Raw genomic sequence first — 27,977 nt, 5'->3', positions numbered from 1 at the left:
GACATGATCACACTGCACCAATAAAAGCACTTTGAACATTGTTATGCATGGTATGGCAGTAAACTTGTAGCAATGGATACCAACCAGGAATAGGAAATTAAATTGTACCAATAGAAGATAAAATAGTGTACTATGGACCATTTTAATCTTTAGCAAAATTCTTTGACCTTTAAAGTACTCCTGAAACTATAAACATGATTCACTACAATGTCAAAATTAGAAGGTACTAACAGGTAACCTGTATCAATGAGGTGAGAGCAAGAAGCAATAAATAGAGCAAGATGCATGGTAAAGCTATATTTCATTATGAATGTTAGGATTTGTGATGCTCAAATTAGGGTAAGTAGTACAAAATAATTGTACTTTGTTTCCAACCTGGTGTGGATTATAAACGAGTGGTTGAGTGGGCAACATAGAACATAATAATAATAAGGATGTAGACAATGGTGAACTGCAGCATCACTGTTTAGACCGTAATTATACGGACAGAATCAACAGGAATCAGCAGCTATGCTGCTTGGACTCTTAATGATACCTATGTTGCTTAGACCCCTTAATAGTACTGTAAGTTTAGCACATAGTAAAGTACTAGTGCCTCCCATTTGCGGGACAAAAAATCTAGACAGAAAAGTCTTGTAGGAGGAAAGATAACCTTTTTTTGGGACGTGACTACAAAAACCTTCGATATATTTTCATGGAACACTACCTTGATTTACATTCAAATAGAAAAATGATACCAACTTTCAATACTTGTCATCCTAACTGTATCTATGGTTTTCTCTGCAGGGTGTTTTTGTATTCATGAACATATAAATCTGAGCTTGGAAGGCCAGATGGCGATGATGGAGGAGGTCAACATTAATGAGAGGTGAGTTTAAACTATTGTTAATGAATTAGCAAATATGCAAGAAACCAACCAGTATAAACCAGTGAACAAACAATACTTAACTTTTTTTGCAGCCACAAAGGCAAACATCTATTTTGGCCTGTTGTGTTTCAGTCGGTTGAACATTATACCATAGCTACAGTTATGTGGTGGGGGATTAAATTCCTACAGGATCAAGTTCGAGATGCATTTACCACCGTACTGTATGTCACAATGGATACTGTAAATGGTAATTTATGACTATTTGTAGTCATTCAGTATTGAAGGAATCAGAGGCTTCTTCTTCCAGAATCAGCATTTTGGTGCCCACATCCGCTGATACTCACTGAAGTCTTGGTGTCATGTGACATACTTTGGATCCTGAAGGACATATTATGTCAGACAACATTCTAAACAGATGCTCCAAATAATTATACAAAAGAAAAGTAAACACCAATTTAATAGGAATATTACTTGGGTTTGGCGTATTTTGTTTGTGTTTTCCAGATTTCCGGGTGTTCTGTGTGTTTTACACAGTAGCCTTTGGAGGTTGTTGCTATTTTCAAGGACATGCCCAACTTACTTCTGGAAGTGCTTTTATATTTAGGGTATTCTTTTAGCTCATGCTTACAGAATGTGGGCATTGGAATGTTTCTTTAGTTGATTCATCCTGTCAAATGACTGAGAAAAATATACCAGCAAACGTAGACAATCTAGGCAGATATCCAACCTGAGACGCATCTGCATGCCTGTACGCTCATTTAATTAACACAATTAACACAAATGACAGTATTATTGATCTGAATTTATTGAGTCAGAAATTTCCATTTGTATTCTGGTGCAAGAGGTGTATCTACTTGTACAGCAGTAGTGGTTTCCCACCTATTTTAATTCAGGAGTTGTGAGTCTGTGATCCAAGTTTCTTTCTGTTCATTCCTGTTCATGTCAGTAAACATATTAAGATGGAGGGAATACTGCTTTTGGAGTTACCCTCTGTGTGGAAATGATTTGATTTGAAATGTCTGTCGCACTACAGGGATTATATGGGAGGTATAACAAAGTAAATATTACTGAGAGACGAAGCAAAGTTGTTGATATTTCATTCATCTAGGAATACAGCACATTGTTTATTGCTTGTACTGATCTTCTTAGCTGGCAAAATAGCTGGATAATGAACTCTAGTGTTTGCAATTGGTGTACTGAAAAGGTGTAGTTTAGTATTTGGTAGTGGTCCGAGTAAAAAAAAAAACAATGTTTAATTTAAGTTAGAATCAGCTTGGAGCGACCACCTCAACTTCTGTTGCATCGGCACAGGATGAAAGGTGATATGGCAAAATCACCACAGTCTATGAAACAGAAGACTTCCTACATATCCTCTGTTTGTACCATTAAGCTCAGTTTCACTGTCCTCTAAAATACATTAGCTGTCTCATATGAAATATAACAGTTTAATGTATTTAAATGATTGCTACACTGCATTAATTAGTCTTTATGAACAAGTAGATTAAGTGATTGTTAATTGTTGAGACTAATCCATTACCCGTTCCATAGTTTCTTTCCTACTGTGCCAAATGATGACATATTTAGAGTCATATGTCAATACCAGACCAGGCTTACCTCTGCAAAGTAGAGAGACAAGTAGAATTAATTCATGTACGTGAATCTATTGAAAACACTACTGCATGTTGATCGAGAGACTTATTACAGAGATCGCAGGTCAGTGTCCCCACACACCCGCTGTAGTTGATGTTTGTTTTGGTATGAACACAAGCACTAAGAGCGCTGGTCCTCCAATTTGCCACAGGGCAAATGGTAAGTGGTATTTTACTTCTGTCTGCCTTTTGCCAAGGTGAGCAGGTATCCAAGCAACAGAGTGGTAGGCCTTGTCTGCAACATGGCTGATCTGGCAAACACTTGAGAAGAAAATTACTCATTCATCATAATATGACTTCTCTGTGGGTCTGTATTTTGGATGACGTACAGATACGTGTTTGTACAAGTATGAGCAGCATTTTATTTGAAATAAATAATCATATTGCAAGCAGCAATCTATTTTCTTCGTTTCCCCATCTGCTGTGGTTTTCTGATTTCCAGTCAGCATGGTGCAGTAACAGTAAATGTGAAGATGAGCGAAGGCATTTGTAAATAATATATTCTTTATGTCAAATCATTAAACTTATACGTAGATATAATGCCCTAGCCGCATCTGCATGTTTGAGAGTCTTTTCTAAGTCATGCAATGTTGCTAAGCAACTCATACTGGTCTTTGTCCACAGTCAGAGTGCTCAGTACAAATACTAAAATGAAACCAGATAGATTCACTCTTGTAAAATCATCTTAGATTATCATGTAGCTACTGATACATAATGTGTGTAGAGTGATAGCAGTTGCAATGTGTTTTAGACACACTTTAGACTATAGGTTTGCCACCTTAGCAACAGCTCAGTAATAATGCAACATTTCCAGTGAAAATGTGTTGTGTTCACAATTACATTCTATAGACATGTCATGAAGATGAAAAAGAAACATGATAGAGATCTGTAGCCTTGAACAGAATGTTGAATTATTCTCATCAACAAATATTGTAGTTTTTTAGCATTCGTGTTTATTCAGTTTCATCCTGAAGGATGTCTATATCAGCTGGGACATAACCAATTTAATTCACAAAATGTTTACTCCCAGCTGCCCCTGCTGCTAGTCATTTCCAGATTCCCTTGCATAAAATATAAGACCTAAACATAATGAGGAAAATATATTATTGAAAATTTGAAAGGATTTAATAGATATATATATTTTTTTTTAACAAAAAATATGTTGTATTTGATGGTTGTTTCACCTCAATTCACCAACCATCAATTTACCTCGTATTGACATTTAGTCATTTAGCGGATGCTCTTATCCAGAGCGACTTACAGTAAGTACAGGGGCATTCCCCCGAGGCAAGTAGGGTGAAGTGACTTGCCCAAGGACACAATGTCATTTTGCACGGCCAGGAATCGAACCAGCAACCTTTGGATTACTGGCGCAATTCCCTAACCGCTCAGCCACCTGACTCCACATCAACCATCAATTGACCTCATATACTGTTTCACAGAAGGTGTCATGTGTGAATGGTTGTGTCTCAGGCTCTAGTCTAATGATGAGTTTATCTAGATGAAATAATGTAGACATTTCCAGCTTTTCAAGAACAAATGTCTTCTTTCTTTTACACATATTACAAAAGCAGAGAGGGCCTTCCTGTACCCTACTTTTTCTCTCCACAGAGAGTGAAATTATTTTGTCTGACATACTGTGATCCGAATGGTTTATCAGTCAGATCCAGTTGTCCTGAAAGGATGATGCAGTGCAGTAGGTTGATCATCTCTGTCTCAGATCATTAGCTCCACCCCCCTAATCTCATGCCACCACATGCAGCCCAACATAAGGTCGTCACATGACCTATGTTTGCCATTTTGTGGATCAGAATGGGGTCCAGAGACACAGTGATCTTGAGCAGACCAGGGTATAATGTCCCCATCTACCAGCTAAAGTATGAGTATAATTCTACGTGCACAAGTAGCTAATGGTGTAGAAAATATGTATTTGCCATATTTATAAATATTGAATAAAAAATTAAAATAGCAGGAAGAATGTAAAAGCAAAATAGGCTCTCCATAAGTTCCTCTTTGCACAACTTTTGCAGTTCTGGTCTGGGACCAGGCAGATTCAGTTTTATGCTTGAATTTATGTTATGTAATTGGCATTTGCATTTGTAATGTGTTCAAACTGAGAAAGTACACAAATAATTCATGGACTCATTCAATTACATCAGTTGACTTTTCACCACATGAAATACTGCCCTCTAAAATCAGTTCTAACAATAAAAGGTATCTCACAAGCATTATATATCTACCTGAACCCTACAGTAACCTAACAGGAACCAGTTTCACCATCATTAGAAAAAAATTTTTTACAGTGTGTATGAAGGGCCAGTATGCTTGAAAATATGTTTTTCCATGTTAAAGTCTGTTTGATTTTATTCATTTTTTATGCTCTCCATTGAATCACAATTACTGGAAAGTGGGTATTGAGTTTGAAATAGAATGCTATCCACGTGATTCACAAAACCCAGTAGGCATACCACATACTCAATCACATTGCTTTCCCACTTCAATCCATCCTCTGCGAAATTGCATCATTCAGACAGTCAGAACAACTTAGATTTGCTCTTCTGTCCTTGAATTTTACACATCTAAACCAGATTGTATTTCAGAGTTTGTTTTTTTTTACCTGATTTTAAATGAGGTAACAGTATGTAACTGGAAGAAAACTCAGTCACCACCTATCACTTCAGTTGATGAAGAAAAGCTAGCTTTGTGAGGCAACATCAGCAGCAATGGTCTCTTGCAGAGCTCTTCTCACTAGAAAGAAAATAACCATCAGGACTAAAATAACACATGCTATCCAAGCCCACTTAACATCAAATTACAGCCAGCTTGCACTCTCAACCTCACCCGCTTTCTCTCAAGAGGTCACAGATGGACCATTTCACAATAATCTATTGAGTATATATTCTTATGAAATGTAGGGAATGTTTACTTATATATCTATATATATGTCAGTGTCTAAATGGCTTTGGTATACATAACATGACTTTGCACTTAGCATACCACACATTGAATTATAGTGTTGGGCTACAGCAAAGCAGTCGACACAATCTGTAGTTTTAGGTTAAAAAACAACTGAAGATTTTTTTTTCTTTGTGACTTACCAAGGGAAATATATGGTGTCGTTTCTTGTTTTTTATTCTTATAGAACCTGTTTGATTTTTTTTATTAATAAAAAATTAAATAATTTAAAAGCAACTTGAACTAATATTTCCTACACTCTTTCCCTTCCTCAATATTAATTTCTTATTGTTTGATGCACTTATTCATAAGTATGGCAAAAAATGCAAACTTTCTGCTAGACAGACATTATTATGATGTTGCTTATCAATGTTTCCTCACTGTATTTGCTCTCTAATCATAACACTAATTTAAAATGTATTATTTGCCCTGTAGGAGATGTCTACGTAATAGCTTCCTTGTAGCGTCTTGCTGAGAAAGAACACCACAGTGTGACTGCTTTCCAGCAGTCACACTGTGGTGTTGACTGCTGGAAAGAAGAAGGTATAAAAAGGACAGCTTTTTTAGACTAATGGAGACATAATAAACTATTTTTGTAAACCACAGTGGGATTACCACACTCACCAGTTGGCTTGTCATCCTGCATCAATTAACTTACAGTTTCTAAAGGTTCATTAAAATCCACAGACCACCGAGATGGATGCCAATCAACAAGTGAAATCTGTCTTTTACATTTTAAATCAATCAGAAACACTCCATGTGGCTAAGATTTGAGAGCAACCATTTGATACTGTGGCAGGTTAAACTCCTGGGTGGGAGGTAGACCCCAGACTCAGATCATCTGTCTGGCAGGGTTGATTGAGCCAGCTAAGCGTTGATTGCAATTCAGCATTCAACCCAATTGCAGGTCAAGGGTCAAATCTCTCAGATTTCATGAGAGGATGAAGGCACAGGCCAGTCTTGCCTACATCCTTCAAATGTAATTTCCTCACCTTAATGTGATCATAAATAACATCAAGCATTTTTGCTTTATTGTTAGGAGTCTTTAGAAATAGCAACTTGAGCTTGTTTCATAGAGTGTGTATCATGATGGTTTCATTGGGCCTTTTACCAGTGAGAGTATAACTCCATAGTTTTGTACTGCAATCTGCAATCACTGTAATTAAGACCTACTTGTGATGAATATGCCAGAGAGTCACAGACAGAGTAGCTTCTGTCTCGCTACTCTGTCTGTGACTCTCTGGCATATATCTCCTCTTCCAGGTTCAGTTAAAGTGCATCTTTGCAGTTCCAAAGTAGGGAGAAATGAACATCCAATGGCACAGCGAAATTGTGCTAACATCAAGTTATTGATTTCAAAGTCAAATGAGAGTAATTTGTTGAAATTCTGATGTATTGTAGGTCACCACAAATCACCACAAATTGTAAACCACAAGTAAATTGTAGTCAGAATCAGATATCCCAAAATTCAAATTCTTTAACTCCCAACTGTGTTTATTAAAACTATGAACTATAAATTGAGATTTTTGGTCAATTGTTTTATTGTTTAGGCTTTTCTATTTATGTCTGTCTTCTGGGTTTTAATGCACATTTTGAATAGTCCTAATAAAAGCCTAATCCAAGTTGATTTATTTGATTAAGGAAAAAACCTGGAAGATATACAATGCCGTCAATGCTTATAGAACCAAGACACCTGGGTCCGGTTATCTTGTGAAGGCCAGATTACTGCTTTTTACATATTTATTGCTATTCAAGGATACAACCCTATTCATTTCTGACATCTGTTAAATACAGCTGTTAAATCCCTTGTTTTCCTCCCATCACTGATGCGGCCCCATCTGTACAACACGTAACCCGATTCCCAATCAGCAATGAATCAAAACAGTCCCTGTTGTGTTAGTTGTGTACTCGTTCCTGAATGCAATTTTTCTGAATGTCTGTGCAGATGAGAGATCATCAGAAATCAAAATCTGAGTAAAGACCTACAGTTCCTAGAATGTGATATTGATTTAGGTTTTCTTATGAGACAGAAGAAACAAAACAGTGTGCCATTTGTAGAGGAAAGCTAGCCAAGGACAGGGAAGCTGACTGCAATGATAATAAGCTGACTGTAATGATGTGGTTTGACATTCACGGTTTCAACTCCTAGTAATCATTTGGAGCAAGCATTGTAGTTTGAAAAGATTTTTCTCACCATTTGATGAAGCCCAAAAAATCACCTAATTGTTGAGAGTTGAGCTTGAGACAAGCCAGTTAGGAACTGTTAGGTAAATCTTTAAAAAGAAGCAGAGTCGTCGGGTTCAAAGAAAGTCCAATTTATTCTTGCTAGCAAGGAGACAAGTCTGATCGTGATACAAAGTTGTCTGAGGTCTGGAGTCTGAAGAACTCCTTCTTATCCTAAAGTTCTCGCGCGTGTGTGTGCATGTGTGAAAACTTTGCAGGGGTGAAGATTTGACCCTACTAGGCTAACCAGATGGCATGCGTAAAGATAACGGTCAGAGTTTATAGCATGCTTAGTACAATAAGGGTCAGCATGTTTACGTAAGCATAGTGTTGCCTCGAGTTCATTTGGAGGGCTCCTCTTTCTGCACGCAAGGAATGCTGATCCTTTTTATGCAGTATAAAGGTTACATCCTTAATTTCTCTAACAGTAACCCTTACCTCAGATATACAGATAGGTGACAACTAAAAGAAAAAACAACATAAAATGTCTTACTAAGGTGTTGGGCCCCAACAGACCACCAGCCAATGTGCCTTGGCTTGGACTCTACAAGTCTCTGGAACACTAATTGAAGGATGGTGGGGGTTATAAATTATTTTCAATTTGTATTGATAGTACAGTTGGAGAGAGACAGGGAAGCAGGTAGTATGCGCTCTAACCAGTAAGCTAATGGGGTGCTCTGGAGGGATAGTGGTGGTGAATCGCTCCTTCTAACACGTCAGTCTCATGGGGGTTGAATTTGAGTGAGGTTCTAGTTCAAGTCTGGTAATTGTGAAGGCCATAGCATGGTCCACATCATTTTCATACTCATGAAACCATGTGGTGACCCTGTATGCCTCCTGGTACCTTAAAGAGACCTGGAAGAGACCTCTCGTATCTATCAGGATAGAAGTGTTTCATTAAAGGTAGAATAAGAATTTGAATTGATATGCAGTAACTTTTCACACTGAGGACCCAGAGTTTGTCATGCAGGAATATGGCTACCACGGCACACCAGAGCCTCTGGTCTCCTCACTGCTATCTTGGTGCAATCTACGCCACACTCACCCACATCTAGAATATGGTGAAGGATGACTCATCCAACCATATCACTTTTTTTCCACATCTGTGTAGATCAGTGCACCACTGAATGTGCATTCATTTTTGCAATGAGAGGTTTAAGCACTGCAACCGATAATATAAAATAATAATGTTAAATGATAATATCCGACGTACTGTTGTTTTTGACAGGCGGACAATGTATGGTACTGTTATTGCCAGTCACCTGTGAAAGAATTGTTCTTCTGTTTTTCTTTACAAATTACACAAATGCAGGAGCATCGCGGTAGTCCAATGCGTGCAATAGACCAAAAATGTAAATCCTCTTTACTGATGCCTTTACCATGAATTTCAAGTTGAGCAGTCTTTGTGACTGAAGCTCCTGCAATCTCTACCTCTTTTAAAATCACTTAGATCGTTACCTCTCGCCATCTTGGTCCAAAATGGAGGTAAAGTGGGAATGCTAAATATGTTTATACACCCCATAGAGCATGTTAATTGCTTAATTGTATCATGCAGCACACCTATATGGAAGCATCTGCATTCGTAATGTTTCTCCAGTCTTTTCATTCAGGTTTTTCCTTCAAAATATGTTGGCCATTTTTATATGATGTAAGATTAGTTACTACACAAAGCAGTTGACTGTATTAATTACATGGTAAATACACCAAACACACTGTAAAAAACGTTTCGTCTTCTTCACAGGGACAGCATGCCAAAGTGGATTGCTCTCATCTGCTTTCTATCTCTGGTCATGCTGATGACTGTCCTGGGCAACCTCCTTGTCATGGTAGCCGTCTGCAAGGACAGACGGCTTAGGTGAGTCTGTGTACAAACGCACACACATGCACACTCGTATGCTCCAACAACGAATTGGACACATTCCTTTTTGTATTTTACCACAAAGCGTCACTAAACCGGACTCATGTGACGCTCCTCTGACCTTGTGTCCCTTCATGATCACCCTCCACATGGGTGTTTTGTTGAGCTTGTCACAAAGTGATGGCTTTTATCTACCCACACATACACTTTCACATACACTAACACCTTATACAATTATACAACACCTGCAAGAAATCTATGAATACCTTTAATCCCCCCCCCCCCACACACACACACACACACACAAATTTCGCCACATGCCCAGAAATCGAAATGCCAGTTAAAACTGATGTAGGATGGAACAGTCCTGTTGTCTGTCATGTTTAAAAATAACAAACAAGCTCCAGAGACTCTAATATGATAATAAAGATGAGAAATTGACTTGACCTTATTAGCATCAAACTAATTCAGATGCTCCTCCAACTGTCAATCTGAATCTGTTCCTTTTGTCCACCCACTCCCTTCCTGACCTTGCTTACCCAAGCCTGTGTTTCTATCAAGGACATTTCTGTATACACGGGTCCATTGTCATTTGGTTGTTTTGTGATGTAGCATGTTCCTGATATGTTCAAATGACTTCTGAGTTGTCTAGGGTTCAACTCAGTGGCAATCGTATTCCTCCTGTACTTAACAACAGTGGGAATATGATAGGTATGGCTCACTGGTAGCGCATTTGACTTCAGATCAATAGGTTGCAGGTTTGAATCCCTCCATTTATTTGCTTTGGATAAAGGTGTCTGCTAAATGAACAAAACATTTGATTATGTATTATCATGTAGAAATACATCAATGTCAGTCATTTTAACTAGAGCTTGGTAATTAGTTTTTGGTTTTTCTGTCTGGAGACAAACTTAATGTCGGGTGTCTTAAGAGTCAAGTTTATTTAGTCAAAACGAGAACAAGCTGCTCCGTGCATGTTATGTGATGTCATGTTTAAAAAATTTTATATTGCATTCATGCACATAAACTTATGCAATGTTATACAAATACATCAAAATATTAAATTACATCAGTGTAAACCGTCAATCTTCTTTATATAAAAAATTAACTAGTATTGAGTTGATGCCAATGGGGCATGTTATTTTTCTGCTCCGTTAACAGACAGCTGCTAAATACCCTTTACAGCGTGTTTTGGTTAAATGACAGAGTGGTGGCCGTTAGCCATTTCCAGTGAGCTATTTTTATCCATCAAGCAAGCTTGTGAGTGGTTGGCTTAGACATACTTTTATTAGTCATTACTGGTGCGCCCAGGGCTCTGGTCTTCCTCACACACGCACACAACCATTCATACAAACAGGAGACGCCACCATGCATGCCAGAGAACTGTCCAGCAGCTAAACATCACTATGTGAATGTCTCAACGCAGCAATATCCCTCTTTTGTTTTTCACTGTTCTCTCTTTTTCCCTCCTCGCTGCTGCTTATCGTCCAAGTATGTGTATTTTGCAAGTTACATCCAATTTGCTTAGCTCATGGAAAAGCATTTTTTTTAAAGTTATGTCACGCTTCTTTTTACATACATAGAAGACAGAGAAGTCCAGTATGCTAAGAGTTCAGAAAGGTTCCTACCTACCGAAGCAACACAATGCTAAAACATGAACGTTTTTGGAGTGTACAGAGAAGTTATTGCATTTTCAAATCCAAGAATTATTTGTATTTTTGACTTCCTGGTACATATAGTGTAATTTGGGGCAGGTAGTGTAGCATTCCTAACCTGCATCTGAAATCAAATACTTAAACATTGTATTTTTAGCTTGAAGAAGCAAAAACTCACCGTCTCTGCAAGGTGTCTTCAAGGTTCTAAGTGTTTCTAATGTAGAAAGGCAATATACTGCATGTAATGGACCATTCAGACCTTTCTATACTACACACATTCAAAATGCAGAAATATAATACGGACACTCCTTTTATTTGTTGCAGATTGCTTTTTATGTGCAGATACTCCTCCTTGGTTAAAAACGAAAATACAGTTTTAAAATTGTTTGTGGTACAGTATTTTCAAAGCGTTCCATTTCCAAACTCACCCCATGTAGAAAAATCAAGACCAACTACTTCATAGTGTCGTTGGCGTTTGCCGACCTGCTGGTCTCAGTCCTGGTGATGCCGTTCGGTGCCATCGAGCTGATCCATCAGAACTGGATTTACGGAGAGACGTTCTGTCTAGTTCGGACCTCACTGGATGTTCTCCTGACCACCGCCTCTATTATGCACCTCTGCTGCATCGCCCTGGACAGGTGAGCTTGTTCACTCATTGCTGCATGTTAAATAACTAGTTCACTTTGAAAGCAGATGAAAACAGAGCACTTCATCAGAGGTTACTGCTGCTAAGATGGCCACGCTCATTGATCGTGGATGAGTGTTAATGTCAACTCTCTAGATACTTTAAATCCATTCTAATTTGACAGCTGCTAATATAGTCACAGTTTCAGCTGACGGAAGGGAGTGACCTATTCAAGGATATTGGAATACAGCCCAAATAGTCTGGAGATCTTTATTCATATCTTAGCTGCTGTGTGAGGTGTGATGTCTCTTTAGTTTTGGGAAAAGATGCTACCTTTTTCATATCATGTTGACAGGTTTCTAGTCGTGTTTATGACACTTTCGTAATGAACCCTGTCAAAAGCAGCACTTGCAGCAACTCTGCCAAACACTTAAATGGAAAAAATACCACTCGCTGGAAACAATGAACACCAGAGAAAATGGAAAACGATGAAGCCCTCAGCACCTTTTTCTCTCACATAAAGTGCTTTTTGATGGCAGCTATAATAATTGACCGTCAAGCTGGTATCAAGGGGCTTTGTGCTCTACAGACTGCAGACTTTCTACTGTGATGATAGGCTAATGCGATAGCCACGATGGGCTTTGCTGTGCATTGTAACCCCTGTTGTGCGTGTGCCAATGTGCTTGAGGCCCAGTTTGCAGTTGGTGACTCTTCAAAAGAGAACCACACTATTTTGTTTGTGCTGAATTGGATGATGGGGTTGAGAATGTATGGCTACTCTTGGTTAGATTTGATATTATAATCGATCACATCTGTTGAAAGGAATACAGTATATTGATATTCTATGAAAAAGGTATGAACAGCTGAAAACTATATTGATTCCCATTCCCGGCCGTACCATGGTACCGACGTAAAAACATGACACAATGTCACATGTCACAAGTGATACAGTGTCACATGAAACAACTCATGAAACAAATTTTTTTATTTTAAAGGCACAATTTACTGGAAGCCTGTCTGTGTCGATAGATCTTTCGGCCAACATTATCCAGCAATTTTATTATGGTTTGTAGGACATAATAAGTGTACTGTAGCCTATTTCCAAGGGTTTAACCCTTGGAAATAGATCTCCGCTCAAGTATTCAACAATGACTGACATGATACTGTACACATGGATAAGTTGCCTACTGTTGTACTATTGTTGCCCACTGTTGATTGGCCGTAGCATAACTGTGGAAAATGTGTAAAAATTGACAATAACACAGCTACTTCATGACGTGGTCTTTATTGCGTCTAAGTGATTAAAATGTAAATGTTATGTAGGGATAACAGTGTGTGTCTTTAATTTCCAGGTATTATGCCATTTGCTGTCAGCCCCTTGTCTACAGAAACAAAATGACACCACTGAGAGTGGCTCTGATGATGAGTGGATGTTGGGTGATTCCTGCTGTTATATCCTTCCTGCCTATCATGCAGGGATGGAACAGTATTGGAATAGACCACTTGGTGAGTCATCACAACTATTCTATCCATGTGCATGTGTTTGTTTATGTCAGCATTTTTACACAGGCTATACATCGTCTTTCAGACTTTATAATGCAAAATCCACATTGTGGCTTTTAAGATCAATCGCAATCGCCTGGAGAAAAGCTCAATGGATGATATGATGGTCTTGCTAAGATGTGTATGTTGAATTTGCAGCAGGACTGTAAACATATCAAGTGGCCTGGGGGACGTTGTAATGAGAACCATGTGATTGAGAGTGTGGATTGAGACCAACATGCTTTATTGTTTATTTATTTTTTACCTGAAACTAATCCAGAATTTCAGTATCCAACAATCCCATTTGGTTTGGCTAATCTGGAAGAAGGGGAAGCATACTAAATAAATGTAATTGGCGTCCATAGTATAGAGGCCAAGAATATAGACTCTAACTTTGTTTTTAAGTTCTACAAATTTCAACAGGAGTCAGATTTCAACTCAAAAGCTTTGGAACAAGATTTGCGCTAATTCATGGGTCTCTGACATAATGAAAGGATTGTCCAGATGAGTGACATGATTTATAGTTTTCTTTAAACAGGGTTTCTGATGAATTTGAACCTAATATGAACTCTCATAAATCAATGGGAAGTTTCTAATATTTTATAACTGTTGGTGCAGCTAGTTCAGCATTATACATTCAATAGAGTATTCCTATAAAAAATAAGGATCATTTAGCTGGTAAAGCTAAATCAGGCATGCCATGTGAACTGACCTCTGTCTCTGAGCTTCCCTGAGCTGAGCGTTGTTTGTTGCTATGACATCAGCACTTTTCAGCTGTAGCTCACTTTTCATTTATCAAAAATCAAACTATTCATCATAACATCAGCACTAATCTATGTACTGCAATGCAAAACAGAACAACAGTTACTATATCTATGCATGGATGAAGTGGCTGTCCTGCCTCCATTTTATTGGTCAATGGGGATTACAGTGATATCGATGAGTGGTGCATTTTAGCAAAAACATAACTATTGTCAATAATTGCTGGACACCTATAAAGTGCTCACTTCTTGAAAATGCATCTCAGTAGTATCTCATTTAGATGAATAGGTTCGACTACACAAGCATTTTTTTAAACACTGCTCTTGACAGCATTATGGACATTTAACCACAGTACTCGTATTCTTATACATTTATTCATTTAGCAGACGCTCTTATCCAGAGCGACTTACAGTCAGTACAGGGACATTCCCCCAAGGCAAGTAGGGTGAAGTGCCTTGCCCAAGGGCACAATGTCATCAGCCGGGAATCAAACTGGCAACCTTCAGATTACTAGCCCGATTTCCTAACCGCTCAGCCACCTGACTCCCTATATACATTGATACACAAGATTAACGTGAAGACAGCAGTACGATTTACAGTACTTTAATGTTTACAAACATTGAGAAGTGTCTTTTGGTGTTGTTATACACCTTCTGTAGCACTTCTTTAGCAACTTCTGCATTTCTGCACATGTCATCTCGGAAACAGTTGAATGCCAACAGTCACTGTACTTTGGACGCAAACAGATATTTATTTTGTCCTTTCTTCCTGCTATTCTTTTTATCACAAGTTAGTCACATCCGTAGTAACAGTGGTCTTGTCAGAACAGAGGGAATACAGTGTCAAAGTACAAAGTTTGTCTGTCTACAGAGTAACAATTCATCCCAGCAGTCAGCTTGCTGCGACACTACCATTTCACACAGCACCAGTCACACAAACACTGCTGCTGGTCTAGAAAAATTGTGATAATAGAAGAAATGTGTTTATTATCCAAGTGTGCGTCTTCGTCATTGCCTACATTACCTCCGCCTCCAGCTTAGGTTCTGCTTTACGGTGCTCCATCTGTCAGATTAACATTGCACATTATGCAGCTCTGTGCCGTTATTTAATAATCTAAAACTGCATCCTCGGGTAGTAAAACTCGAGAATTTTCTGAAGCCGAAGAATGCTGCAAAAGTCGGATGCTAGCATGGGCTCATTGGCTGTATGCTCACTCTAATAAATACTTACATGCTTGAACTAATACTTGTCTGGCAAAAACAATATGTTTATAACAAAAGTAAATGTGGATTGTTGAGACCAAAAATCTGAATAGCCCCACAGACTCTTGTTCTGTTCACACGTTACTGATGATTACTGTAAAGAGTTTCCTAGTCTGCCAACACAACTATGCTAAAGTTTATGCAAAGAGAAAAGTGTAGTTATTTTAATGGCCTATTAGGTACTATTTTGGACAAGGAATAAACAACATGTCTGCTAAGTTGGTCTATGTGGAGAAGAGCCAGAGCGAGGCAGGACTGATGCTGCTTTCTGCCTCTGGCTAACACTTATGGGTTTTGCTTTATTAAAGAAGAATAAAGGGATTATGTATTTATCGATTGATTCATTTTCCACCTTCAGCGTCTGTGGATTGTGGCCAAAGAAGCTGGGGGAATGCCAGTGGTAGCTAATGATTAATGATCATTTAGTCAGAATCCTTTCGCTGTACAGCTCATCGATACTCTTACATTTTCCAGGATTAAAATGGATTATAGTCACGACAAGCAATGGAACTGAATTTAAGTACTGGAAAGTACTGGAACTACACGTTTGCCACCTGTGTGTGTACATGTGTGCCCGTGTGTATCTCCGCTGTGTCTGACACATTTCTACCTCCCCCTCTGCAGATAGAGGCGAGGCAGCAAAGCAGCGAGGGCAGTAACTCAACGCTGTGCGTCTTCATGGTCAACAAACCGTACGCCCTCACCTGCTCTGTGGTAGCCTTTTACATCCCGCTGGGCCTCATGGTCCTGGCCTACCAGCGCATATATGTCACTGCTCGTGCTCATGCACGCCAGATCAGCATGCTCCAGCGGGCGGGGGGTGCCAATGCCTCGGACAGCGCTGACAACCAGCGCAACCATCGCATGCGGACGGAAACCAAGGCAGCCAAGACTCTTTGTATTATTATGGGCTGTTTCTGCTTGTGCTGGGCACCGTTTTTCATCATCAACGTGGTGGATCCGTTCATAGACTACAGCGTACCAGATAAGCTGTGGGCAGCATGTCTGTGGCTGGGATACATCAACTCCATGCTCAATCCCATCCTCTACGCCTTCCTCAACAAGTCCTTCAGACGTGCCTTCCTCATCATTCTCTGCTGTGGTAGGAAGCGATACAGGAGACCCTCCATCTTAGGCCCTGGAACCCCCTGCACTGCTACGCAGATCAACGGATCCACGCATGTACTCAAGTAGGTGTACTTCTTTCAAAGGCAGTCATTCATAAAACTACATGGGCCCTATCTTGCACCCAGCGCAATTGACTTTGTAGACCGATGCATGTATCATTCCTATTTTGCACCCAACGCACAGCGGACTTTTCCCTCCACAGACGCACGTCGGTAAATTAAGGAATGAACTTGCGCTCCCGGGGGCGGTTCAGCGAAAAGAGGAGGCGTGTTCCAGCGCAAACGTTCCCTGGTGCTGTTTTGCAGTTTCAGAAAACAATTCCGCCACCGACCAGGAAAAACGTAGTCTAAAGTCAGTGGCGCGTTATTCAGATGCTATTGGGGCGCATGCTTGCCCATAACGTAGCGTGTGTATAACGCACATACACTTTTATTTTTTCATCTACAGACACAGCAGTTCCCATTTGTGCAAACCATAGGCCTAGATAATTACCAAAAATATTACCACATGAGGGAAATCATTGTGTGTGTCCATGAAGATGTGAAAAAAGGCATAAATCTAGCTTACATACTTACCCAAATTATTCAGGCTATTTGCAGTAATGACGGATCAAACCTATTTTACCAATAGTGACACATAGGTATATAAGGACACTTGACAAAGTGGGTTGACTGCGAAATCACCTTTATCATGCGTGCGCCTGGCAAATCCGCTATTATAATAGCAATCCGCCATTGAACAAGCGCGCCTGCTTTTAAAGGGAATGTGAGATGACGCTCTGATTGGTTTATTGCACGTTACGCACAAACCACACCTATGAGTAATGTAGCTACTTCAGACCAACCCATTTTAGATTTGCGTCGGGCGCAGGAGTAATTTATCCCGCCGGTATACATTTACATTACATTTACATTTATTCATTTAGTAGACGCTTTTATCCAAAGCAACTTCCAAGAGAGAGCTTTACAAAGTGTATAGGTCACTGATCATAACAACAAGATAGCCACAAAACATTGCGAGTAGCCAAAACATGAAGCACACATTGTGAACAACCAAAGTAAGTGCCAAAGGGAAGAACCATAAGAGCATGTAGTTAAACAAGTTACAATTAAACAACATGAACCACTATAAGTGCAAGTGTCCTGTGGAAAAAACAAGCAACAATAATAAAAACAATATATCACAGCGAGTACCAAACATTTTAAACTTATTATATAATATATATATATATATATATATATATATATATATATATATATATATATATATATATATATATATGATAGGATTGAGCATGGAGGTATAATAGCAACAGCGCCCGAGTTCCGTCCACAAAGTTACTTGCGTTTCGCGTTTGATACATGCGTTTCAGATAGTTCAAATAAGGGCCCCATAAGTGTTAATAATATTTGTTAGGATTAGTGTTATCGTAAGATGAAATGTGTTACTTAATAAGTACTAAGGCTCTTAAAAAATGCGTATTAACATTAATTTGTTAATAGGACATACTAACTTACTAAGGCCTTATTACCTGTTAACTGATGCTTATAAGAAGCACCTGGATCAAAAGTATTACTGTAACCTTGTTGAAATGTATTCCCACTTATTTGATTAGTTGTATAGGTTTAAAGAACTCAGGATAGCCACCTCTCATTATAGCCCAACGCGCTAGAGAGGCGCTACATTACCACCGTTTTTTTTTTTTTACTTCCCACCTTAGTCCTGGGCCCTACTGACAGGCAAGACTTATGACTGAACACAGCCAACACCTCTACCTTTTACTCCATTGTTTGTTTTCCCATGAGAGCAAGAGAAGGGCCGGCAGTTGAATGAGGTTAGATCACATTGTTGCTCATGTCCAGATGACTGCACTTAAGTCATGCACATACACGAATACAGGTGCTTGCAAACAATCACAAAATCAAATAGTCTGACTACAACACAAATTACCTCAAGCATTTTCCCAATCTATGTATTACTCATTGGTTCTTCAAGAGGATTTTAGAGGCATTACTTGCTTGTATCATGGCTGTAGTGTAAAGAGTGAGCACAGAAGTTAAGAATTACAGGATGCTTTCCCTCTCTTTAATGACTTCCTCTGCTTTGGCTCGAAGACAGCAGCAGTGGTTCTGGCCAGTTCATCTCTTACACTCAAAGTTGTGTGTTCTGGAGACGACAATCTCTCACACTCTCACATCTCTCTGAACTGAGGCTTTCAGCCATAGAGAATAATATAATATGTATACGTTCTGATGTGTATGTGTTGCACAGCTCTGGTGTTATATGTAAGATCCCTATGGGTCATTAGAACAGAAACACACATTGTCACAGAATGTTTGGCACCAAGTTTGAAATTATATTCATTTGGATTTACAGTACCAGAAATTCAGACATATTGTAATGTACTTGCACTGGAAACAAGACAACTTTTTTATAGTTTGATGCCTGTGTACTTTAAGTTATAAAAGAAAGTTAGCAGATATCACAATTATGTTTTTTAGTTTGTTTCCATGACCTTAATGAAATTGCAAGTCATGCATCAAACAACTCAAACTCATCAAAATAAGAAAGGTAATTCATAATTGATGGATTTATTTTTTCAATCATTTATTATGGCATGGTAGCAGTTTTTTATTTTGTATAACTTTGTTCTTTATGCATGGCCTGTTAGTGACATTTAGCGTGATTCCCCCTGGATGACGTGAAGGTACAGTAAATACTGCTGGAGAAAAAGTTCAAATAAAAACAAGTCACCTTACAGCACTTAAACAAAACTACCTGGGGTGGTCTCAATTGAGAATTCTGAATTCGTATGCCTTCTGTTTAGTTTGTACTATTATAAATTACACACATTCCAGGAAAATATTTCAAAATATTACTTTAATAAGAACATGAAAGCATTCGTCAATGACTAATTTGTGTCTTAACAAGAAACCGTGAGTGTGAAGCTTTGGATGACAGCTTTGGCTGACTTATGAACTTGCCCTCCCATTGCTGCCAGAGGTTGTCATTTGCCTCAACCAAATATTACACAAAACAGCACAGTGTTTAGGATATTATAAATGGCTCGATTATGTTGATGTTGCATCAAATGAGAGTGGAGGATCATGGGTTTGACACGTTATATGTGTGGTACAGTACCAAATCCAAGTTTTGTATGTTAACTTTTCTGTTATGCTAATTCCTCTCTTCCTCTGTAGACTTTCGTAAAAAAAAACATACGCAACCTAAACTTGTATTAAAATAAAATGTATGAATGACACCCCCCCCCCCCCCCCCCCCCCCCCACACACACACACACACACATACACAATTATCAGAGTTCTGTGGCCCTTGGAACATCTGCAGTAACATAAATCCTGGAACTGTTTCCAAATGGCAGAGCTGTCAGCATGTTCGTCCGGACCATAAACACAAAGATGCTGGGATGTGCAAACAGCTGCTGCTGGAGACCCTTTGGTGCTCTGTCATAAGGCGGAAAGGGGTTGGCAACAGGAGTTGGAGGTAGGGTAGAGGTTAGGCTGTGAGCCATTTCACGATCAGGACGTGTCAGACAGGAGATCGATTGGTACATAAGAGGTATAGTTCAGTTCACTCACCTTTATTGTCATTCAATTTCACTTTACAGTAAGATAAGAATAAAATTTTGCTTCAGTGGGCTCAGGATAGTGCAGGGATGTGCTTACATTAATTCGTATATATACTATTTATCAAAACTGTCTAAAATATATATTACATTGCAATATAGTATAGACAATTTGCATACTTTTTTCTGGGATTACCAGTATATACCGGTGCAGGTAGTATCCATGAAATGCAGCCTGTTTGGGAAATGTTACTTGGTTATATCATTGCACCATAAGTTGCCTCAGACACGTTCACATCAGTTTGCTAATACACCTGTCATCTCTGCCGTTGACGTCCCTGCTCCTTTGTGCATCAAAACAACAACAAAAAGCTTGCTAACGAATGCTGTTTTCAGGATCTTATAGTTCAGCTCATAAACTCATCATCAGCTCATAGAACCAACACTTTTGTTGTTTGAAATGTTAAATTGTTGTGGTACCAACACTGGCCAACCCTAAACGTAGACTAACCCTAACCTCTCTGACTCATGCTGTCACTGCTGTCATGTGGTTGTGACCTTGCTTTCAGTCTGGTTGGTGTGTCCTGGCCTTAAGTGTATTTATTTGTGAGGAGGGCAAGAGCAGTGATCCCGCTGTGTTTCTACAGACACTAGTCTTACTGGAGTCGGGAGTCAGTGTGAATGTTACTGTAAGTCACAGAATGCCACAGTGCCAACAGAAGTTCCCAAAAGCTAATATGGATGATATATTGGCTAATAATAGTCTGTCGGCCAACAGAGCCAACTCTGTTCCAGTATGCATCTCCCATGCCTCCCTGGCTTGACTAAGCTCCCATTAGTCTGCAGTCTGTGTCTGCCATGACAGCTCCCGCCATGAAATTCAACATTACTAACTGCACACACACACATCTTAGAAGGGCTGGTGGATGGTGCGTTAGCTAAGAAGCATTCTGTCTCAAGAGTCCAGGGGGGCATTGACTAGGAGGTCACACTGGAATTCTATCTGGGTGATATTTCTTATGACAATACCATACCACCCATTATTCATAAATAATACAAAGAAAATAGCGTGAACAGTATCATACACTGTAATGTCTACCCTTCTCTTTTCCAATTTCTCTCTCCTCCGCTTTGACATCGACTGGACATGTTGCTCAACAACTTTACTTATTGTGTTCAAAAAATAGCTTCTGCAGTGTGTATACAGTACTTCCTGTTCTCATTTTGTCTGGCTGAGATGTTTGGTTCTACTATAATAGCCTTGAAAAAATCCAATACAATGTTTGTTTGTGTGTGTGCGTCTGGAGTGTATTGTTTGCAGAAAATAAACAACGTCTACAAAGCAACTACAAAACAGGAAAGCTCAGATCAGGAAAAATGTCCAGATGCTGGTATGAATGTGGCAACTGCACAGTAACAGCATAGGGAATCTAAATTAATTTATATTAAATTATGTATGCCAACTACTGTAATAATGGCTGTATCTGGATGCATCAACATTATTACATGTTTTTAGTGCATTCACTTGCAGTTTACCGATCAATATTTTAGAAAACTTGTTATTATTACTGTACTTTGTCATCCAACACTACAAGTTAGACACCAAGCATCAAATCAAGTTCAGAACACTGTAGTGTAGCTTCTTATACCTTTGTTGATCAGAGACATTCTAGCTTTCATTCAAAGATCTGGGCTGTAAGAGTTAATGTACAGTAGCAGTCATGAGTGCATAGTCCTCAAAGTACATCCATAAACAGTACCAGCCATAAACACAGTCAGTATCGGACTTTAAGATAACACACTAGAGAACAGAATGTTATCACACATGCACATACAAACACTCAAACCTGCATTTCTAAAGGTCTTGTTAATAACAGAGTCATCTTCATTATTAGATATTCTCATACGTTTGTAATGATTCTACGTGGGTGTCTTCTGTCTTACACATTAATTGGTATGTAGAGTGGGGCATCAGTCATGAAAAACAAGTGATGCTGAAGGCCTCACAAGGCTTTGCTTAATTATAACCCCGGCCTCTCGAGCTGCCTCCAGTGTCCCTGCTTGCACACTATCCCTGCTCTGTTAGACACTGTTGAATTAGATACCTTTCTTCCCTTTTCCCCCCCTCTCTCTGTTCTCTCTCGTCTCCCTGCTCTCTGGACCTCTGCTGCCCCCTGTTCCCTGCTGGTCATCAGTGGATGCTCGTCTTTCTCCAAACTACTTCTCTGGTTCTGCAACACTAGGCCTGTTCCCGTCTAGTGCTGTTGAAGGACTTCTCAAGTGAGTCTCCTTCACCTGCTTTACCCTCACTCTCCACCCTTCCCATAGGAAGAATTTCTGTGAAGGGCATCTACTGTGTATGCACGCATGTCTGCATGGATGTGTGAGTTGGGTTTCTACCTGTGTGCGTGTGTGCTTGCTCGCATGAAGGTGTGTTTGCATTTAAAGAGGTGCTGTTCTGAGGGATTGTATCTTTTTAGACTGAATGGCTGAGAATGGCAGCATTGGGTGAAACTTCTTTTCAAAGTTGTACTTTTTGACACCTACTTGGGCTTTCGACTTTTATTGTGTAAAAACTGCCTGGAGAAGATTCAACCCCAGTTCAAGATCTCATGTGGTGCAGATTGCAGCGCCATTTCCAGAGCTGTAAGCATCATGGTTGTCATAGCTCTTTGAATGGTACTGCCATATGTGCTCAGCTGCCAACGTCATCTCAACAACACAGCAAACAAAACGTCCTCACAAACTAGCATTGTGTCATCTGCATCCAAAAGCATCCAAGCGTCCAATAACTCGTCATTTCAGAAGCTTTCAAAGATTTTGCTACACAGAGAATGTTTGGCCATGAACAAGTTGACGGTCCTATCTTGGTACAGCAGACGGCCTGTTGCTATATATAGGTACTACTTTTTATTACATAAATCAACAATGTAAATTCACCAGAGGTATGACGAATAGTACATCTGAAAGCTAGAGTCAGCTGCGTTGTTCCAGACAGATTTGATCGTCAGTCTTCCAATTCTTTCATCCCAGTTTCACGAAGGCTGTCTTTGGAAATAATGGACTATTATTCAGAAGTTCCTCCAAATAAAGCTATAAGCTATACCCTTACTCTCATTTTTTCATCTTACTCTTTTTTCTGACTGACCTAAATGACAATGCCGTTCACGCACCATTTGATCAGCTATGCAGTCATTTTGCATGCCGACAGCTCTATCACAACATGTGGGAGGGATGTATTATGTTACATTATCCTTCACTGATCTCCATGTAGAGCTGCTAAGATGAAATGTGCACCAATCAACTAATTCAAGAGCCGTTTCAGCCCCAAGGAAGGAAGGGATGATTTTATTTAAGTTCAGATAAATCTCATCTCTTACTCACAATCCTTATCATCTCTCAATATAATTTTGCAGTACAGGCACAGGATTTCTGCATCTCTACATTTCTAAAACCTGTACTGTCCCTGTACTTACTGTAAGTCGCTCTGGATAAGAGCGTCTGCTAAATGACTAAATGTAAAACGAGTTCATACAAAATGCATTTAAAAAGGACTAAAATATTACAATGGCAGCTGATCCAGCTCTGTCAAAGTTATTTTTTAACCACAGCCCATGTGTAGAATATTGGCTGTCTCACATAAGTGTTTCTGGGGAATGCTCCAGATTCTAGAGTCACTGATTTGATCTGATAGTGAATAGATAACGTATTTTTATTTTATTTTTACATATTTTACTATATTACAGTGTATCAGTTTTTGGCTGGCACTTTGTAGCTTTAAAACTGCTGTGAACTTTTCTGTTTGCTGTCACAGACCTCTAATGCCTTACTGATGTCACGGATTAGTTCCATTTGCATTTTGATTTTTCTTAAAGTATTTGACATTTAAAGAACTCCTATTTTGATACAGCATTACAGCACTTTCTTGTAGCCCTGCCTGTCATGAAAAAATAACTGGTGAGACACTTGCTTTAGGCTGAGTCACATATTTATAAAACAGTAATTGTAAAAAAAAAAAGGTTCATTAGCTCAAATGTACTCCAATGTGCTGCCAACTGGTGGTTTTAAATTTCAAGAAATTGTACAGGAAATTACACTAACCAATTTTACTACAATGTTACTTATAGTGGCCACTACCAGAATGCTGGCATTCTGCCATTTGCTGTGTATTGCTGAGTTAAGCACTGCAATGTGGCAGCAATTTTGGGTTCTGCTCCATTTAGAAGCTCTAGCAAATTTCCTTTTTAAAGTCCTAGAACATCAGAGGGTGTTCAGATGGTTTTTGTCAAGGTAAATGTGCATGGACAATTTCTCAGCAGGAATTGCTTTTGGTGTGCTTGTTCGTTATGGTTTTAGGCTAATTCTTGAGTTAAATAACTCTTGCGTTAAATTCCAGACACATCTACATAACTAGCACATACACACACACACACATGCACTTGATGTGCGGACACTCATAGATTAAGGGTGGACGTTGTCAAAAGGACATCTAATTGTCCCTGCCAATATTTGTGGTTAATGTCAAAGAGAACAATATTTTATTGTAGCATTTGGAATGCAGAAACATGACAGATTTGGTCAGAAAAATACTTTTGCAACGTCTGACATAACTGACAATATAAATCCAGCGTCTTCAGGAAAAAAAGGGTCTGTGTTCTCACCAAACCTCTCATAAAACCTGATGCAATGCTATGATTAAACACACGATAGTGCCATTTTCTTTGATTCTAATTTCCGTTTGCTTTATTCACCTTATGAACTCACAAAGTCGACGGATCAAAAATGTATTGGGACACATTGAAATATATTTTCCTTTACTGTGTAATGTTGTAATAGTCTTCTTACTTCTCAGGTATTCCGCCCTGCACAACGGGAACCATACTGAACCAGAGAAACCTTCTCTACAAAACGACACTGAGTCACAGGAGTCCTGCTTCTGACTGCAACTGACTACAATTCCCCAAGAACAAGATAATACTTCAGGATCAAAACTTCAGGCTGGCTGCACTTATTTTCCAGGTCTGCCAGTTGTGGGAATGAAAGGTTATGGCACAGCAAGCTGAAGATCATCTGGATTGTAATCCAAAACAGCAAAAACAGATTTGAGTATTGGCTTTGTCAGAATAGCAACAAAAAAAGCTACTTGATATTGTATTATCATTTACTTATTTGAACCTGTCCTTTACTTTGCTTAGAGGGAGTAAGTACTTTTTCAATTGTTCCCTATAGTTCCCTTTTTCCCCCTTCGGAAAGCAAATTCCAATGGTGATGAAAGTTATAACAATGTCACTAAGTAATCCTTTCAATAGGGTATACTGATCAAGGTTGTAAAGCTCCACAACATTTATGCACTTACTCTATTGACATGGAAGTGTTCATTTGAAATGTTGATGTGGATTTATTTTCTTTTTTTCCATTCCAGCACATTGTGCCCTGTCCTGTATACCTAGCAGAATACCATGTAACTCATTTTTTGAGGTTTTGCACAACTTTCAAAAGCAGAATGTTGAAGGTAATTTATTTCTTTTTAATTATTTTGTGTCGTTATAAGCAGTCATTGCCCAATACTGGAGGTCAATATAAGCTTCAACACACTAAATGAACAAATCCATGACCATCACTTCCTTCTGACTAGTAAAAAGACAAAAACACCAGTTGTCACCAGTTCATTCATATTAAAATTGGGCATTATATTTTGCCTATCACTGATAGTGTGCTTCCATTGTGTGTGTGTGGTTGGAAATGATCTCATGTGGGAATGTGCTATGTATTTGTGTGTGAATAGTGGACTATGTGTGAACACTGCCTATGTCACACCAACAATGTCGCACATTTGATCATTTATGCTTTGGGTAAATGTTATATTGCTTGGGTAAGGATGTGTCTTGTCCAAAGTTGCATCCCATTTGTTCTTAAAACATCTCTTGCCTTGATAACCATGTGCCAGAATGTAGTGTAAAGGCGTTTCTCAGCCATTTATATTTATGAATATGTATTATAGATCTTCTTTAACTGTGGGCCACAGCACATATGGCCAGGTCCTACCTATACAGTACTCCGTCAATGTAAACAATGGCTTTTTCTCATTAAGTATTTTTTTGGGCATACTCTGAGCAAAACATATTATGATTTCATAAGAAGCCCAAAAGGATTCTTATCATTCCAGTATGTAAAAAAAGCATGATTTTCCACTTAATGATGGTGCTTCCTTCAGTGTTAACCCAATTGATCAAGAGTACTTTTGTACCAAAAGAAAGTATTTATAACTACATGATCATAAAAGTGCTCTCATTTAGACACCTTTCCCAATTTGGTGTCAGATTTGGCTAATTAAGTCAAAACCCTTACGTATTAGATTGAGCATTTATTGATAACCTTGACATGGAAATAGGTTTGACTTTGGCGGAGTGGATGATATAAGGGAAGCACTCCCTGCCTCCTCGATGCTATGCATGCATACATGGCATATGAGGCAGGAAGCAATAGAGATATAATCCCCCTGAAAGATAGAACATACTGACAGCAAGGGGGAGAAGGGGATGGTGGAGGGCAGCAGCAGCACTGATCATACAGCAACCGGTGGTGTGTGTGTGCGTATCCGCGCTGCTTTTTAATGCTGCCTTATCGGACGTGGTCCAATGGGCTTGTGCTGGCTAACACAGGTGTAGTAATGAGTGGATGACGTGCGCTGCCCGAGTCCCATGCCTGAACTAGCTCCGCTCATGAATGGTGGGACAAAGTTCTCTAAGTAAAAAATATGTTTCCCTTGGATGGTTGCAAACATTACAAAGCCAATAGCTGTAATGCTCTCATCCTCACCCAACCGGCACACATGGAAGGGCATTCGTTTTTTCTATTACAAACAATGATTTAGCAGACCTATAAACCAATTAGAGCTTGCTTGCTAGAAAAATACATTACACTATTTTCCTATTCTGAAACTAGGAGATGCTACAAAACTATGCAAAACATCTCCAAAATATTAATGTTCCTGGAATGTTGTCTGCACAAAATTAAACCATGACAGAAACCTTAGTTTGGAAATGGGGAAACAGAATGGGATAATAATAAATAAAAGTATTTAGAAGATTTTTCCCCATTGAATTGGGTCAGATCTTTTGGTTTGACTTGTAATATGCAGCATTGTAATAAAGATGGAACCTGGAAGAAAACAACAATGCCAAAGCAGTTGTTTCTCCTGGATCTTCCCTTAGATGTGATAGGAAAATAAGAGAGAGGAAGAGAAACCAGCACTGAAGTGGTTCACACTTACAGCCAACATAGGACATGATGGTTTAATACTAGTTTTCTACACCTTAATGACCTGCAGTCATTTAGTCAACTAAGTATTCCATGCTGTCCTAATGTCATTCAGAGCACAGATTCTCGCCCACAACTGGATATTCATAGAGAGATCCTGGGTAGACTCAGACTCATAGACTTCATCAAGAAATGTTTAGCTAAATAGTAAGCATGACTCATTGTATTATTTGGGTTGATTGATGACAAAAATATTAATTTTTAATTAAAAGTGAAAGTAGCTAAGTATGTAAAATGAATAATGTTGACAGGACTATTGACCTATTAGTAAAATGTGCTTTCTTCTCTGAAGGCAAACATCTCAGGCCACACCTAATTTCTGTGAAATCTCTGCCTCTCTCCACACATGCAACTTGCCTTGGAGAGTTCATTACAGTACAAATGTGATTTATGAATCGCAGACTACATGAAAGACAATCAGATAACAATGAAGAAACACTGTTATGAAGAGGCATTTGTCGACACTCTCTCTTTCACTCATGCACAATTTCACACCCACACACAGACACAGAACATGCGCACACACACACGCACACAAAACATG

The 27,977-nt window shown here is 39.0% G+C and overlaps 1 protein-coding gene across 1 annotated transcript in view; it reads left to right on the top strand.

Annotated features, from left to right (window-relative positions):
• htr4 (5-hydroxytryptamine receptor 4) overlaps positions 1-26,382 on the top strand; it is a 35,510-nt gene extending 9,128 nt beyond the window's left edge. Inside the window, exons 2-7 of the mRNA XM_067247629.1 lie at positions 787-868; positions 9,437-9,550; positions 11,646-11,846; positions 13,186-13,339; positions 16,024-16,589; positions 24,966-26,382. Coding sequence (XP_067103730.1) covers positions 834-868; positions 9,437-9,550; positions 11,646-11,846; positions 13,186-13,339; positions 16,024-16,589; positions 24,966-25,053 — 1,158 coding nt within the window. The 5' untranslated portion in view covers positions 787-833 and the 3' untranslated portion in view covers positions 25,054-26,382. The remainder of the gene's footprint in view (positions 1-786; positions 869-9,436; positions 9,551-11,645; positions 11,847-13,185; positions 13,340-16,023; positions 16,590-24,965) is intronic.
• The last annotated feature ends 1,595 nt before the right edge of the window (positions 26,383-27,977 follow it).

This window comes from Osmerus mordax, chromosome 12, assembly GCF_038355195.1.
Source record: "Osmerus mordax isolate fOsmMor3 chromosome 12, fOsmMor3.pri, whole genome shotgun sequence".
NCBI classification, from domain to species: Eukaryota; Metazoa; Chordata; class Actinopteri; order Osmeriformes; family Osmeridae; genus Osmerus; species Osmerus mordax.
Note: the sequence above shows the minus strand (reverse complement) of the source record. Positions and strands in the feature narration are given on the sequence as shown.